The sequence below is a fragment of the Ylistrum balloti genome, unplaced genomic scaffold, assembly GCF_031769215.1.
Source record: "Ylistrum balloti isolate Yb309-2 unplaced genomic scaffold, AGI_CSIRO_Ybal_v1 Utg369890, whole genome shotgun sequence".
NCBI lineage: Eukaryota > Metazoa > Mollusca > Bivalvia > Pectinida > Pectinidae > Ylistrum > Ylistrum balloti.
This window is the reverse complement of record NW_026782023.1, coordinates 609,449-623,962: the sequence shown is the minus strand read 5'-3', so window position 1 is coordinate 623,962 and position 14,514 is coordinate 609,449. Positions and strand designations below refer to the sequence as shown.

At 39.9% G+C, this 14,514-nt stretch overlaps 2 protein-coding genes across 2 annotated transcripts; one reads left to right on the top strand and one right to left on the bottom strand.

Annotated features, from left to right (window-relative positions):
* The first annotated feature begins 7,449 nt into the window (after positions 1-7,449).
* LOC132546437 (aspartic and glutamic acid-rich protein-like) lies at positions 7,450-10,194 on the top strand. Its single transcript, XM_060210148.1, has 3 exons — positions 7,450-7,587; positions 9,425-9,494; positions 9,815-10,194. The coding sequence occupies exons 1-3, from the start codon at positions 7,450-7,452 to the stop codon at positions 10,192-10,194; spliced, it is 588 nt and encodes a 195-aa protein (XP_060066131.1).
* A 1,505-nt stretch (positions 10,195-11,699) lies between these two features.
* Positions 11,700-13,308, bottom strand: LOC132546435 (uncharacterized). Its single transcript, XM_060210147.1, has 3 exons — positions 13,274-13,308; positions 12,406-12,959; positions 11,700-12,223 (listed from the first exon to the last, which is right to left on the bottom strand). Exons 1-3 carry the CDS (start codon positions 13,306-13,308, stop codon positions 11,700-11,702), a joined length of 1,113 nt encoding a protein of 370 aa, XP_060066130.1.
* Between the last annotated feature and the right edge of the window lie 1,206 nt (positions 13,309-14,514).

Here is a 14,514-nt window from a genome sequence, read left to right as displayed (position 1 = left end):
GTTAGTTATCATACGAGGTCAAGTCAGTTACCGAACGAGGTCAAGTCGGTTGTCATACGAGGCCAAGTCGGTTACCATACGAGGTCAAGATGGTTACCATACCAGGTCAAGTTAGTTATCATACGATGTCAAGTCGGTTACCATACGAGGCCAAGTCGGTTACCATACGAGGTCAAGATGGTTACCTTACGAGGTCAAGTTAGTTATCAAACGAGGTCAAGTCGGTTACCATACGAGGTCAAGTCGGTTACCATACGTTTTCAAGTCGGTTGTCATACGAGGTCAAGTCGGTTATCATACGGGGTCAAGTCGGTTATCATAGTGTTAATAGATTTACTTTGTGTTTTAGCCATCAATTTACTTACTGTGTTTAAAATCAATGCGCTACCTATCATAATGATTCTTCACGCGCTTCTAAAAGAAAAACATTTTCAAGATATATATATCATTATAGAAACAGACCACACATCTAGTTCTACACAAGTGTTTACAATCTTAATGTTAAAGCGGTTTATATCTTACACATAACTAACGTGTCTTTTCAACCAAATCCTACGTATTGGAGCATACCAGGACTTTTTATATACTACATGTTTTATCATTTTTGTAATCTATAATGAGAATTATGTTACAGATATGTCTTCTGACGTTACTCCTACGCAGTGGAGATATTGAAACCCTGGTCCCGAAGATTCTTCCTCGTTTTCTGACTTACCATTCTCAACCATAATTATTTATCGTTAGTACACTACAACGTCCAAAGTTTGTCGCCCAAAATTGATTTAAATTTTAGTGAATTACATCATTATTATACTTCCTCATTCACTGAGACTTGGTTATCCACAGAAACATCTGGTGAACTTTTTAATTCAAACTTTGTAAAATTGCGGATTGGCGGAAGCATCGCCGTTTACGTCAAATAAAAATATTACAGCGATTCGATGTCCGGAATTTGAAATTAATAATCTTGAATTAATTTGAATAGAACTACAGATCAACAATAAAATTATTTTGAGAACGTTTTATAGACCGTCAAATCCTCGGAATGGAATTTGGAATCTTATTGACCATTCAATATATATGGTTGCTAAATCTGATTGTATTTTAATTACTGATGATTTTAATGAACAATTAGCTGTAAATCCTGGTCGTATTATCGATTTAATGTAGAGATACGACTTCAATCAATTTGTTGTGGAGTCTACTCATTTTACAGATCATTAATCTTTTATTTATTGCTGACAAATGATTAAAAAAAATATTATTAAGAAAGATGTTGTCGGCGAATCTTTTTTACCAGCAGATACAAGATACCACGGTCTTGTTTACATGTGTTAGATGTTGATCGTAATGCATTTAATTCAAACTTTCAAAGCCAAATCTACAAATCCACAACCCTATAACAATCATAACATCACAGTATCCAATATTATTTATTATAAACATTTAGGGGTATGGTTTTCAGGTGACAGTACAGGGAATACCCATGTTGATCATGTAATGAAAAAAGTGGCACAAAGATTAGCTCTATTAAGAAGTCTAAAAAATACTCCTGACAGAAATTGTCCTCAAACAAAATATTTTTCATTTATTAGGCCTAAACTAAAACATTCTGATATTGTCTGGGATAATTTACCACGCTACTTACGTCAAAATTTAGAAAAGATTGAAGCAGCGAGAATTGTTACGGGTTCTACAAAATTGCCAAGTATACGTTCACTTCATAAAGATGTGAAATGGAAAAAAAATATCTAAACGACGGGGAAACCATAAAATCCTACAGTTTTACACAAGCAAACACCACCGTGCTTGCTTAATTTAGTCCCAGATAAAGTATCCGATGTTAGTAGTTATTTTGCAAGAAACTCTCCCTCACCCTCATGCCGTTTAGATTTCATTTGTTCATGTTATTGCCTAAAATATTACAAAAAATATCTTCAACATGATCACTAATGATGCCATTTAATTCAACAATGGACTTTTCTTTCTATAACTTCGTGTCTTGTCCTACCGAAGGTAGCTGTTTTAGTGAAATGATCATGAATATACTGCAGTTTCGTCCGTCGACTGTTTCTAAAAATCTACAAATTTTATATAAATAGTGGGTCACTGATTGAGAGGGTTATTAACACTTAAAAAAGCCGTTCATCGCCTGTTTATGTATTTTTCTCATTTTCAGCTTCTTATCAAGAACGCTGGGTCGACTGCAAATAAAATCGGTTACTATAGCATCGACCAGGAAGGCCATGAAAAGTACGAAATTCGGGGTCCCACCCCTTGGTGCTCACGAAGCGGGGACAAAAGAGTGAACAAAATTCTATTTATTTACTTTTTTTTAATTTTCTCTTCAGGAAGATATAAATATGTAAAGAAAATAAGTGTTTAAGATTATTATAATGTCAAAGAGAGGCTCATACAAAATGAGTGGTCACAGGAATTACCGTTGATCATCCAGTGGAGGGGCAATATTTGGACAGAGTCAAAATACTCTAATAGCAATAAAGTGCAAAATTCGTTTGAAAACTGTCATGTTTAAGGCATATCCATTTTAAAAGTTTATGAAAGGATGCACAGATTTTGTTCGCCTAGTAATTTTATTATTACTGGGTCAAATGTCAGAGAATAGAGGATGTAAAACTGCCATTTTTGTCTCCAAATTTTTCACACTTTTGTATAGACATATGGGTTTAAAAGTTGTAGCGAATGACACAAAAATATTGTGGGCCAAGATTGAAGATCAGAGGTCAAAGTTCAACAAGACCTAGAATTGCAAAATAACGTAAATGTTCTCTATAACTGTCAAGGTTTTATATAACCATATGGATTTGAAACATCATTTCTAAAGTCGCACAAAACACTTCGTCCTTTACCAATACTCCGAGTGTCAAATACAGGTTATTCATGGGCATGTCAAGTTTAGGTTTGAAGGAAATTGGACTTTCAAGAGAAATGACACGTAGATGTTGGAATCGTTAAGGCCCAATGGACCTCCTCTTGTTATACTACAAACGTTTATATAGCCATAAGTTAGGGACCATCAAATTGATTATGTACAATGTCCAAAGCTTCGTTGTCTGGTCAATGGTATGAGATGAAGGGCACTTAAGTCGTGGTAGCTTTACCTGATATTGACATTTTCATACCCAATAAAGCTCATTGATTGGTTAATCTTTTTGATCAAGTGACATGTAAATTGATGACATATATGTCAATATGACACACCTAAAGTCAGACATTTTTAAACTACGGGAATGTCTTTTTTAATACATTTTTAAATAAATCACTTCAGATTTGGTCTGATTTGGATGAAATGTGGTACGCATACAGATAAGAATTCTATGAATACTGTCACATAACCCCGTTATTACATCTTTGTCATACAAATGTTTTATTAACACTTTGTGTAAGATATATAGAACTTTCACGCGACTACTTGACGGCGGGACTAATAAACAAATAGAAAAGACGGAGATTCCGGAACAGACAACAACCGTAGTTCACTACAGTGAGAGAGTTATTTCATTTTTTCGATTCACCACTGTCTGACTAAATTAACGGACCAGATGTCTAACGACTAATGGAGGCCTGTTTTCAATTTATTGCCATCGATCTACAATACATAAACGAAAGTCGGTTACCCAGGAAAACGCATGAATCAAACATCAGTAGTTAACACGTGCGAGTTTACACAAACGAAACACTACTAGGTTTGGTTAGATGCCTAAAAATCCTCATGTTGAGTTGCCATTCAATACTTTTATTCAAAACAGCGAACAATGTTTTTCTTGTACGATTTATAAAAAAAAAGGCAAACAAAACGCTGTAATGTGAAATTATTGTTTTACTATGTATCTTGATGCATTAATAAAATCACTCAAAATAGACAAACCGTCTCCCTGACTGTAATCAATTATGTGTAGTCACGATAACGTATTTATTACGACGGCGATATTAGTTAAATGATCACACAAATAACAGTCCATATCAAATGATTTTGAATACATGTACATTAATATACTGAGAGGAAAAAGAAACGCAATTAGGAATTTCCAGGGCAACTCGAAAAGGGTTTTACAATGTAATTATGGTGTAACTGGAAGGTAATGTAAACTTTATTTATTTTACAACAATTGCGAAACAAGTTATGTCAACTTATAATAATCACTCTTGTTGGCCCGGATGTAAGCGCGCGAGGGGTCTTATTGTGGGAGGAAACCGGAGTACCCGGGGAAAACCCACGTGGTCGGGCAGGTGACCCCTTACCTTTTCACGTATCGAACCCCGGTCGGCTAGGTGAAAGGCGAGTGCGTTAACACTGCGCCACCCGACCACCCTGAACTGGAAGGTAGTTCACCACTCTATCATCTACGAGAATTTCATTCGTGTATGTTAAGTTAACCTTTCAAATTTGACTATGATTCAAAAGTACCTCACTCAAAATGAAGTGCGTTCTGGACCCATCAACATCGTATGCCCATCCCCCCACCCCCCGCTCGTGGGTACGTCTGCCCGGTAAAACGAAAACCTGGACTCATCTGAGAACAGGACCCTTCTCCAACGTTGCATTGGGAAGCGTCTTACGGAATGTGCGTTCAGCCATTGCATTCGTCTGGCACGTCGTCGCGTATTAAGCTATGGTCCAACATATGGCCGCCGCGGTCTTAAACCAAAGGCACGCAGTCGAGTACGCACTGTCTTGGATCAATTGGAACATGATGACGCCCAATTTTGATCTTTGCTGTTTCCGTGGCAGTCAGAAAGCGATTGCGAAGGTGCGAAAGTCGCATTGCCGTATCCTGCCGACGCGTCATCACACGAAGGCGACCGCTTCAGAGACGGTCTGCAACCCTTCCGGTGGCATGTAGTCTTTGGATGAGACGGCAAATGTTCGATGGATGGACTCCAAATTGATTAGCGACCTTATTTTGCGTGGTACCTTGCATAAGAAGTGCAATGGATGACCCCTGTCAACTTCGGACAGTAGTGGCATTTGTACGGTGAACTGTTTATGCTTAAAATGTGGGAAATCAAGACGGACATGTCTGAAGATTCGCACACACAGAGTTTGAACCAATCCTTTATACTGGGTTCGAGATATCGTGCTTTTGTCTCTTATTCTTTTGTACAAGCGGCGTGCGCAGTTTAGTTATGTATCAGTGATTTTAATACGGTACCATAGGGTTGCACACCGTCTTAGTATTGTAACGTGCAACCCTATCAACTATTTGTTATGAGGGTCAGAAACTTTAGCAAGCCTCAGATTACCTTGCTGTGGATCTATTTGAATCAGCTTGACGAATTGAGGGACTACTGACGAAGCAAAATATATACAGATATGCATATGAATGGAACACACTATATACAAACGGATTACACTATGTACAGGTTAAGGGGACTAAAAATCACCAATGAATGAACTCTGATCCTGTATACGCTTATTTAGCGTTATGAAAGCAATTACTCCGGTTACTCGGGGTTTCCTACTCTTATGGTTTATAACTGCACTGGTACTCAGTGCAAACCAAACCGAGTTACATGAAGGGACTTCTTTAGTTTGAACTAAGCCAAGCAAACTATTGGGTTGAGCAACTAATCTCACTGTCGCCTCGAACTAATCTACACGTAGTTCGAACAAGGCCAAACGAACCAATTCACAGGAACCATATCGCGACTATCTCACTAAGGCAACTTTAATTACATCGGATGAGGCAGTCTTTCAGGCCTATCACCAGTAAACCCTATCAGTCCTCTGTTATATTGCATGCGTGCTATACTGCTACTCATACCTTCTATGGTCGCCACCCGGCGGCCGATAGGAACATAAGACACCAGAGCTGTCTTTTCTTTTTTTTGAGCTTAACGTCCTTGTTCCGGTTATAACCGAGCCTAGGACACTAAGGGGGAGGGGGCTGGGAGGGACGAGGCGTAAAGGTATGCAATTTCGCTTTTTAGTCATCGTCAAACAGGTCTAATGTGGGGAGGACAGATCCGGCTATTTCTATACCCTAACGTCTAAATAAGGGGGGTGTTGGACTGTCACTGAAACACCTATTCCTACTCTAGTCTAACTCTATATTTCCCTATTATAAACCTATGCTCTGTGGCGGCTAGCAATTAGCCTTCTCTTTTTCGAAAAAAACCAGCAGAGGTTCTTTAGCGTGCACGGCGTGACTCACTGTACACCGGACCCCCGTTGAACGTCCCTTCCGAAGGACAAGAGGTTTAGAAGATAGCGGAAGAGAGCGTATGGGAAAGTAGGAAATTGGAAAATAGGTTTAGCTTGTTAGCGGGTATATGTTTGTTATTGGTAGACGGGGTTCTAGCCACCATTTGACAAGGCTTGAGAACAGGACAAAATTAGTGGTAACTGGATTGACAAGGCTTGAGAACAGGACAAGATTTGTGGTGACTGGATTGACAAGGCTCGAAAACAGAACAAGATTAGTGGTGACTGGATTGACAAGGCTCGAAAACAGGACAATATTAGTGGTGACTGGATTGACAAGGCTCGGGAACAGGACAAGATTAGTGGTGACTGGATTGACAAGGCTTGAGAACAGGACAAGATTTGTGGTGACTGGATTGACAAGGCTTGAGAACAGGACAAGATTTGTGGTGACTGGATTAGCAATGCTTGAGAACAGGACAAGATTTGTGGTGACTGGATTGACAAGGCTTCAGAACAGGACAAGATTTGTGGTCACTGGATTGACAAGGCTTGAGAACAGGACAAGATTTGTGGTGACTGGATTGACAAGGCTTGAGAACAGGACAAGATTAGTGGTGACTGGACTGGCGAGGCTCGAAAACAGGACAAGATTAGTGGTGACTGGATTGACAAGGCTCGAAAACAGGACAAGATTAGTGGTGACTGGATTGGCGAGGCTCGAAAACAGGACAAGATTTGTGGTGACTGGATTAGCAATGCTGGAGAACAGGACAAGATTAGTGGTGACTGGATTGACAAGGCTTGAGAACAGGACAAGATTAGTGGATTGACAAGGCTTGAGAACAGGACAAGATTTGTGGTGACTGGATTGACAAGGCTCGAAAACAGGACAAGATTAGTGGTGACTGGATTAACAAGGCTCGAAAACAGGACAAGATTTGTGGTGACTGGATTAGCAATGCTTGAGAACAGGACAAGATTAGTGGTGACTGGATTGACAAGGCTTGAGAACAGGACAAGATTAGTGGATTGACAAGGCTTGAGAACAGGACAAGATTTGTGGTGACTGGATTGACAAGGCTTGAGAACAGGACAAGATTTGTGGTGACTGGATTGGCAAGGCTCGAAAACAGGACAAGATTAGTGGTGACTGGATTGACAAGGCTTGAGAACAGGACAAGATTTGTGGTGACTGGATTGGCAAGGCTTGAGAACAGGACAAGATTTGTGGTGACTGGATTGGCAAGGCTTGAGAACAGGGCAAGATTTGTGGTGAATGGATGGACGAGGCTCGTAAACAGGACAACAAGATTAGTGGTGGCTGGATTGACAAGGCTCTAAACCAGGACAAGATTAGAGGAAACTGGATTGACGAGGGTCGAAAACAGGACAAGATTAATGGCGGCTGGATTAACGAGGTTTGGTAACACGACAAGATTAGTGGTGACTGGATTGACGAGGCTTGTGAACAGGACAAGATTAGCTGTGTTACTATATGTCTGTGGCCGTGTGTTGATGGGCTACTATATGTCTGTGGCCGTGTGTTGATGGGTTACTGTATGTCTGTGGCCGTGTGTTGGTGGGTTACTATATGTCTGTGGCCGTGTGTTGATGGGTTACTTTATGTCTGTGGCCGTGTGTTAATGGGCTACTATATGTCTGTGGCCGTGTGTTGATGGGTTACTATATGTCTGTGGCCGTGTGTTGATGGGTTACTGTATGTCTGTGGCCGTGTGTTGATGGGTTACTTCATGTCTGTGGCCGTGTGTTAATGGGCTACTTTATGTCTGTGGCCGTGTGTTGATGGGTTACTACATGTCTGTGGCCGTGTGTTAATGGGTTACTATATATCTGTGGCCGTGTGTTGGTTGGTCATGTATGTCAGTGGCCGTGTGTTGATGGGTTACTATATATCTGTGGCCGTGTGTTGGTTGGTTACTACATGTCTGTGGCCGTGTGTTGATGGGCTACTATATGTCTGTGGCCGTGTGTTGGTGGGCTACTATATGTATGTGACCTTGTGTTGATGGGTAACTACATGTCATTGGCCGTGTGTTGGTTGGTTACTACATGTCTGTGGCCGTGTGTTGGTGGGCTACTACATGTCATTGGCCGTGTGTTGGTGGGTTACTATATGTATGTGACCTTGTGTTGATGGGTAACTACATGTCATTGGCCGTGTGTTGGTTGGTTACTACATGTCTGTGGCCGTGTGTTGTTGGGCTACTATATGTCTGTGGCCGTGTGTTGGTTGGTAACTACATGTCTGTGGCCGTGTGTTGATGGGCTACTATATGTCTCTGGCCGTGTGTTGATGGGTAACTACATGTCATTGGCCGTGTGTTGGTGGGTTACTATATGTCTGTGGCCGTGTGTTGGTGGGTTACTATATGTCTGTGGCCTTGTGTTGATGGGTTACTATTTTCTGTGGCCGTGTGTTGGTTGGTTACTACATGTCTGTAGCCGTGTGTTGATGGGTTACTATATATCTGTGGCTGTGTGTTGATGGGCTACTATATGTCTGTGGCCGTGTGTTGGTGGGCTACTATATGTCTTTGGCCGTGTGTTGGTGGGTTACTATATGTATGTGACCTTGTGTTGATGGGTAACTACATGTCATTGGCCGTGTGTTGGTGGGTTACTATATGTCTGTGACCGTGTGTTGATGGTTTACTATATGTCTGTGGCTGTGTGTTGGTTGGTCATGTATGTCTGTGGCCGTGTGTTGGTGGGTTACTATTTTCTGTGGCCGTGTGTTGGTTGGTCATGTATGTCTGTGGCTGTGTGTTGATTGGTTACTATTTTCTGTGGCCGTGTGTTGGTTGGTTACTACATGTCTGTGGCCGTGTGTTGATGGGTTACTATATATCTGTGGCTGTGTGTTGATGGGTAACTACATGTCATTGGCCGTGTGTTGGTGGGTTACTATATGTCTGTAGCCGTGTGTTGGTGGGTTACTATATGTCTGTAACCGTGTGTTGATGGGTAACTACATGTCATTGGCCGTGTGTTGGTGGGTTACTATATGTCTGTAGCCGTGTGTTGGTGGGTTACTATATGTCTGTGGCCCTGTGTTGATTGCTTGTTCCACTGACTGTGTGTTGATGGGTTACTCTATTATAGCAGTGTGTAGAAGGGTTACTCCATCTCTGGCCGTGTGTGGATTGGTTACCCGATATCTGGGAGTGTTTTGATTGGTTCCTCGATGTCTAGCCATGTGTTGATTGGTTACCCGTGTCTTGTCGTGTGTTTAAGGATCACATCCTGCCCGTGACCACACCACCACGACATCTCCAAAACGGACGTTTGGAAGTTGTAGTGAGAGGCAGCTGGAATTTTCATGACATCATCATAGTGGCAAATTGTATAATTGCGTGACATGAATACCTGGATCGCAATGTTTATCCACATAATTCGTATCCATGTATATATTTACATTGCGATCCAGATGACGGAGGACGGTTAATGGATGACGAAGGACGGTAAACGGATGACGAAGGACGGTTAAAGGATGACGATGGACGGTTAACGGATGACGAAGGACGGTTAACGGATGACGAAGGACGGTTAACGGATGACGAAGGACGGTTAATGGATGACGAAGGACGGTTAACGGATGACGATGGACGGTTAACGGATGCGAAGGACGGTTAACGGATGACGAAGGACGGTTAATTGATGACGAAGGACGGTTAACGGATGACGAAGAACGTTTAACGGATGACGAAGAACGGTTAACGGATGACGAAGAACGGTTAATTGATGACGAAGGACGGTTAACGGATGACAAAGAACGGTTAATGGATTACGAAGGACGGTTAACGGATGACGAAGGACGGTTAACGGATGACGAAGAACGGTTAATGGATGACGAAGGACGGTTAACGGATGACGAAGGACGGTTAACGGATGACGAAGGACGGTTAATGGATGACGAAGGACGGTTAACGGATGACGAAGAACGGTTAATTGATGACAGAAGACGGCTAATGGATAATGGAGACGGGTGGCAGATAACGGCTTAAAAGTTTAAGATCACATGATTTCATGTGAATCCGGTTAAAACTATAACAGAAATTGATTTCATTAATTGTTTATTGTACACGGATAGTCGATCAGATGGTCAGAATATTTCACGTCTATTCAACCAAAGCATTTAAAAGATACATCAGCTATTTTGACAATTATTGTGAAGGCTATATAAAAAACGTGACGAGAATTTTTGTCTGTGTTGATTAATAATGCTAACTGTTATAAAATACATTTACGTATTGTAAGATATTTGTATTTGTATGCATTGTCATGTACACCATAGATGTTACCCCACTGCTTGCCAAGTATTTTGAATATCTATCTAATTTATAAAGAAATCATTCTAACCCATGCCTATACATTACTACTGAATATTTATATATAAGTATTGAACAGCTTTCAGTTGACATTCAAGGGCCTTTGAATGCGATATGGACAAAGGCAAATTCAGTGAAGTACGTTCGTGATAAATTTGCCTACGTTCAGTAACTATTGAATGCCAACTGAAAGCTTATGTTCTTTGGTGGCGCAGTGGTAACAAATTCGGTTTTTAACTAGGCTGCTGGGTTTCGATTCCCTGGAACGGACGTGAAAAGGTCAGGGGTCACCTTCCCGACCACGTGGGCTTTCCCTCGTACCTCTGTTCCTCCCACAACTCCTTGTGTGCTTCCATCCGGGCCAACAAGAGTGATAAACATAAGCTCAAAGCTTGTTTTACAGTTATTGTAAAATAAATGAAGTTTATATTATATAACTGGTAGTTGCACTATACTCATATCTACTCGTTTCTTACTTCATTTGACATCTCTCTCTCTCTCTCTCTCTCTCTCTCTCTCTCTCTCTCTCTCTCTCTCTCTCTCTCTCTCTCTCTCATTTTTCATTGGAACTCAGATTGACTGCGCTCTCCTTAATAGAAATTACCAAATCCTTATTGAATTGAATTTATACAGTAACAGTATAGTTCGCAACAGAGATGAAAACTGCGCCTCAATATGCTGTCCAATCCCTTTTTGGCAAAAAACTATAATGAAAGCCTGTCCAATTATTGGTGAAAAGAGGTTCATGATCCGATCCGGAAACCAAGGATTTCTTTTTATTAGGATATATTAGGATATTTAACGGACGCAGACACACAGTGCCTCTATATCCATATCAATAATAATCATACAATTAAATTATATAGTTACTTCCGATTAGTGAATTGCAACGAGCCAGATGGTTAAATTTCAGTTCGAGATTTTTCCAATGATTGTCCAAATTAATTTCAAAGTCTGATTGTTGATGATTGGATTACTTTTCTGGTAGACTGTTCCATAGGTCCATAGTTCTTAGTCCAAATGAGTATTTCCGAATGTCCAGATTACATGATTTCTTTTTCAGTTTCTTTGAGTGGCCTCTTGTTTTAGAATTTTCGTCTCGATCAAACATGCCTTTGGTGACTTTTTCATCGTGAAATTTATCCATAATTTTGAAAACGTTTATCATATCTCCCCTCAATCTACGGTATGCCAATGTCGGGAGTCCGAGATTCTTGAGACGGTCGCTGTAGGATAGTTGATTCGATATCCTTTATTTTGTATGGGTTCCAGACGCTTGCGGCATATTCTAAGTGTGGGCGGACTAATGCCTTGAACAGTTGTGTAAAAAACACTTCATCTAAGTATACAAAGGACCTTCTAATAAAACCAACAATACTGTTGGCTTTGTTTACAGCTTGTTGCATATGCATAGAGAAATTTAGATCTTTATCCACCGTTACGCCAATATCTTTTTCTGAAGTTATGTTTTCCAACGCCACGTTGTCCTCTGCTCCTGCCATATGGTATGTCCATGTTTCTTTCCTTTTTTGTTTTATTGTTAATACTTTGCATTTTAGTGGATGGAATTTTAGAAGCCATTTGTTAGACCATTCTTGCAGTTTATCCAAGTCTTGTTGCATTGCCTTCCTGTCCTCATCACTTTTTATTTCTCTATAAATCTTAGTGTCATCAGCAAATAGGTAGGTGTTCGAGGAAGTATAATCTGGCAGATCATTTATATAGATTACAAATAGAATTGGGCCCTGGGGGATCCCACTTAATACCGGGTGGTCTTTGGATGCTTTTCCATTAACTAGTACTCTCTGCTTCCTTTCGTGTAGAAAGTTTTCTATCCAGTTGACGACTTGGTCTGCTATTCCGTAGCTTCTTAATTTTTCAATTAACCTGGTACCTTGTCAAAGGCCTTCATAAAGTCCATATATATAACATCAATTTCCCCACCGTGATCTAGTATATCCGTCCAATCCTCAAGCACCATAAGGAGCTGGAGAACTGTGGACCGTTTCGCGATAAATCCAAATTGCTTGTTGCTAAAAAGATCATTGTTTTCCATATGATTAACGATGGAATTTCGCACAATTTTTTCCATGGTTTTTCCGACTATGCTGGTGAGGCTTACGGGACGATAATTCCCTGGGTCCGATTTTGATCCTTTCTTGAATATTGCTGTGATGTTGGCCTCTTTCCATGCAGATGGAACTTGACTATCCTCCAGTGATTTGTTGAAAATAATACTTAGCGGTTTGTTTATGATCGATTTTAGTTCCTTCATAACCTTTGGGTGCATTTGGTCAGGTCCTTGAGACTTACTGCCATCCAAGTCTGAGAGGAGTTTTCCGACACTTTCTTCAGTGCATATGATATCTCGAAATGGGTATTTTATTATTTTATTATGCATTTTTGGTGTGTCGCCTGGTGGTTCCTCTGTGAATACACTACTGAAAAATGTAGCCAAAACATCTGCTTTATCCTGCTTTATCTATTGGTCAATCATTTGTGACGTCAATTCTGCCACTCGATTCATATTCAATAGCAGTGTTTATGAAGACCATGTACATCAAATGGGACATATTTGGTTAAATAAGCATGCATAGCATCATAAACACTAAGAGATAGCGTTTGTTGTTAGACGCAAACATCTGATAAGCTAAATTATGTCCAGGAGAATAAAATAATAAAATGAAAAACATCTTCTCTGGCATCACTGTAACATGAAGTGCTTATTCTATTATTCCTTTCTATATTATTATACCTCCCAGTTTCAATATTCAGTTTGTGAGACGACATTTTTATTTTTGCGATTTCCTTTAAATTTAAATTTCCTGCATATTTTGTAAGATAATTTTGAAAACATGTCTTCACTTATATATTTTACAACGAACAGTTGGAAAATTAATTTACTTTTTCTCTACACTCTTGCTTAAATATATCAAACAATATTTATAATACAATAAGTGTAAATTTTCTTTATATTGACATATGTACCCCACTATGCCGAAGAATTCAACACTGCATGAGGTCTTTCCATACTTGATATTTGTATGAAGTTTCATGAAAATTGCCTTCCGAATGAAGTTGTTAGGTGGTATATACTGATTTGGGACGCGACGCGACGAGACGGGACGCGACGGAACGGGACGGGACGGGACGGGACGCGACGCGACGGGACGGGACGGACGGACATGGGCAACGCTATATGCCCCCGGCCGTAAATGGGGGGAGCATAATGAACTCTTTGCTCACATTTTAATCAGATATACCAAATAAAAGGTGTTTTTTCTACGGTTTGCTTTTATCATGCATTCTGTGATATATTTAAACTACTTTTGTGCTTGTCAGTAAATACATACCGTATAGCTGTTTTAATTTGCTTCTGAAATTTTAACATGCTTCATATTTCGTTTGCGATTTGTTTATAACTTCTATACACGTTTACTTGTAAATTAACTCTACAGAATCAATAACATTATTATTGTTATCATTATTATTATCATTATTTGTACATATGAAATTGTCAAAATTAGATCTGATATCTCTTAATCCCCGTGCCTACTACTCTTCCATTCCGTGTAGGACATACAGAACGAAAGTAAAGAAAAACACAACAGGATTTTATCTTCAGGGGAAGTGTATAAATTACAGACACACACACATACTGTACAACATCATCAACTTCACATGTGAAAAAATAAATCTTTTATCTTGTACTCTCCGTCTACTACTGTTCCATTCCGTACAGGAAATACAGAACGAAATTCACAATAGAAAAACAAAAAAACTTAAGGGGAAGTGTACAAATTACACAGAAACACACGCACACATACTGTACATCATCAACTTCCACACGTGGGTCAATAATCGTGCAAAGTATACGTATCATATGATGTCCGAGAGGTTAAACAATCGCCATCAACATGAACATAATGTTCGGTGTTTGCTACTTGTTGTATTCACGGTAAAATAAATGTACTATTATAATGAAATACATGAATA

Excerpts from the sequence above, each read along its gene's own strand:
- LOC132546437 (XM_060210148.1), top strand. The coding sequence starts at position 7,450 with ATGGACGAGGCTCGTAAACAGGACAACAAGATTAGTGGTGGCTGGATT. Across the intron at positions 7,588-9,424 it reads ATGGCGGCTGGATTAACGAG|GATCACATCCTGCCCGTGAC; the intron begins GTTTGGTAACAC and ends CGTGTGTTTAAG. Across the intron at positions 9,495-9,814 it reads TTTGGAAGTTGTAGTGAGAG|GACGGTTAACGGATGACGAA; the intron begins GCAGCTGGAATT and ends ACGGATGCGAAG.
- LOC132546435 (XM_060210147.1), bottom strand. The coding sequence starts at position 13,308 with ATGTCGTCTCACAAACTGAATATTGAAACTGGGAG. Across the intron at positions 12,960-13,273 it reads CTGAATATTGAAACTGGGAG|TAGTGTATTCACAGAGGAAC; the intron begins GTATAATAATAT and ends TACATTTTTCAG. Across the intron at positions 12,224-12,405 it reads GGCCTTTGACAAGGTACCAG|ATTATACTTCCTCGAACACC; the intron begins GTTAATTGAAAA and ends ATGATCTGCCAG.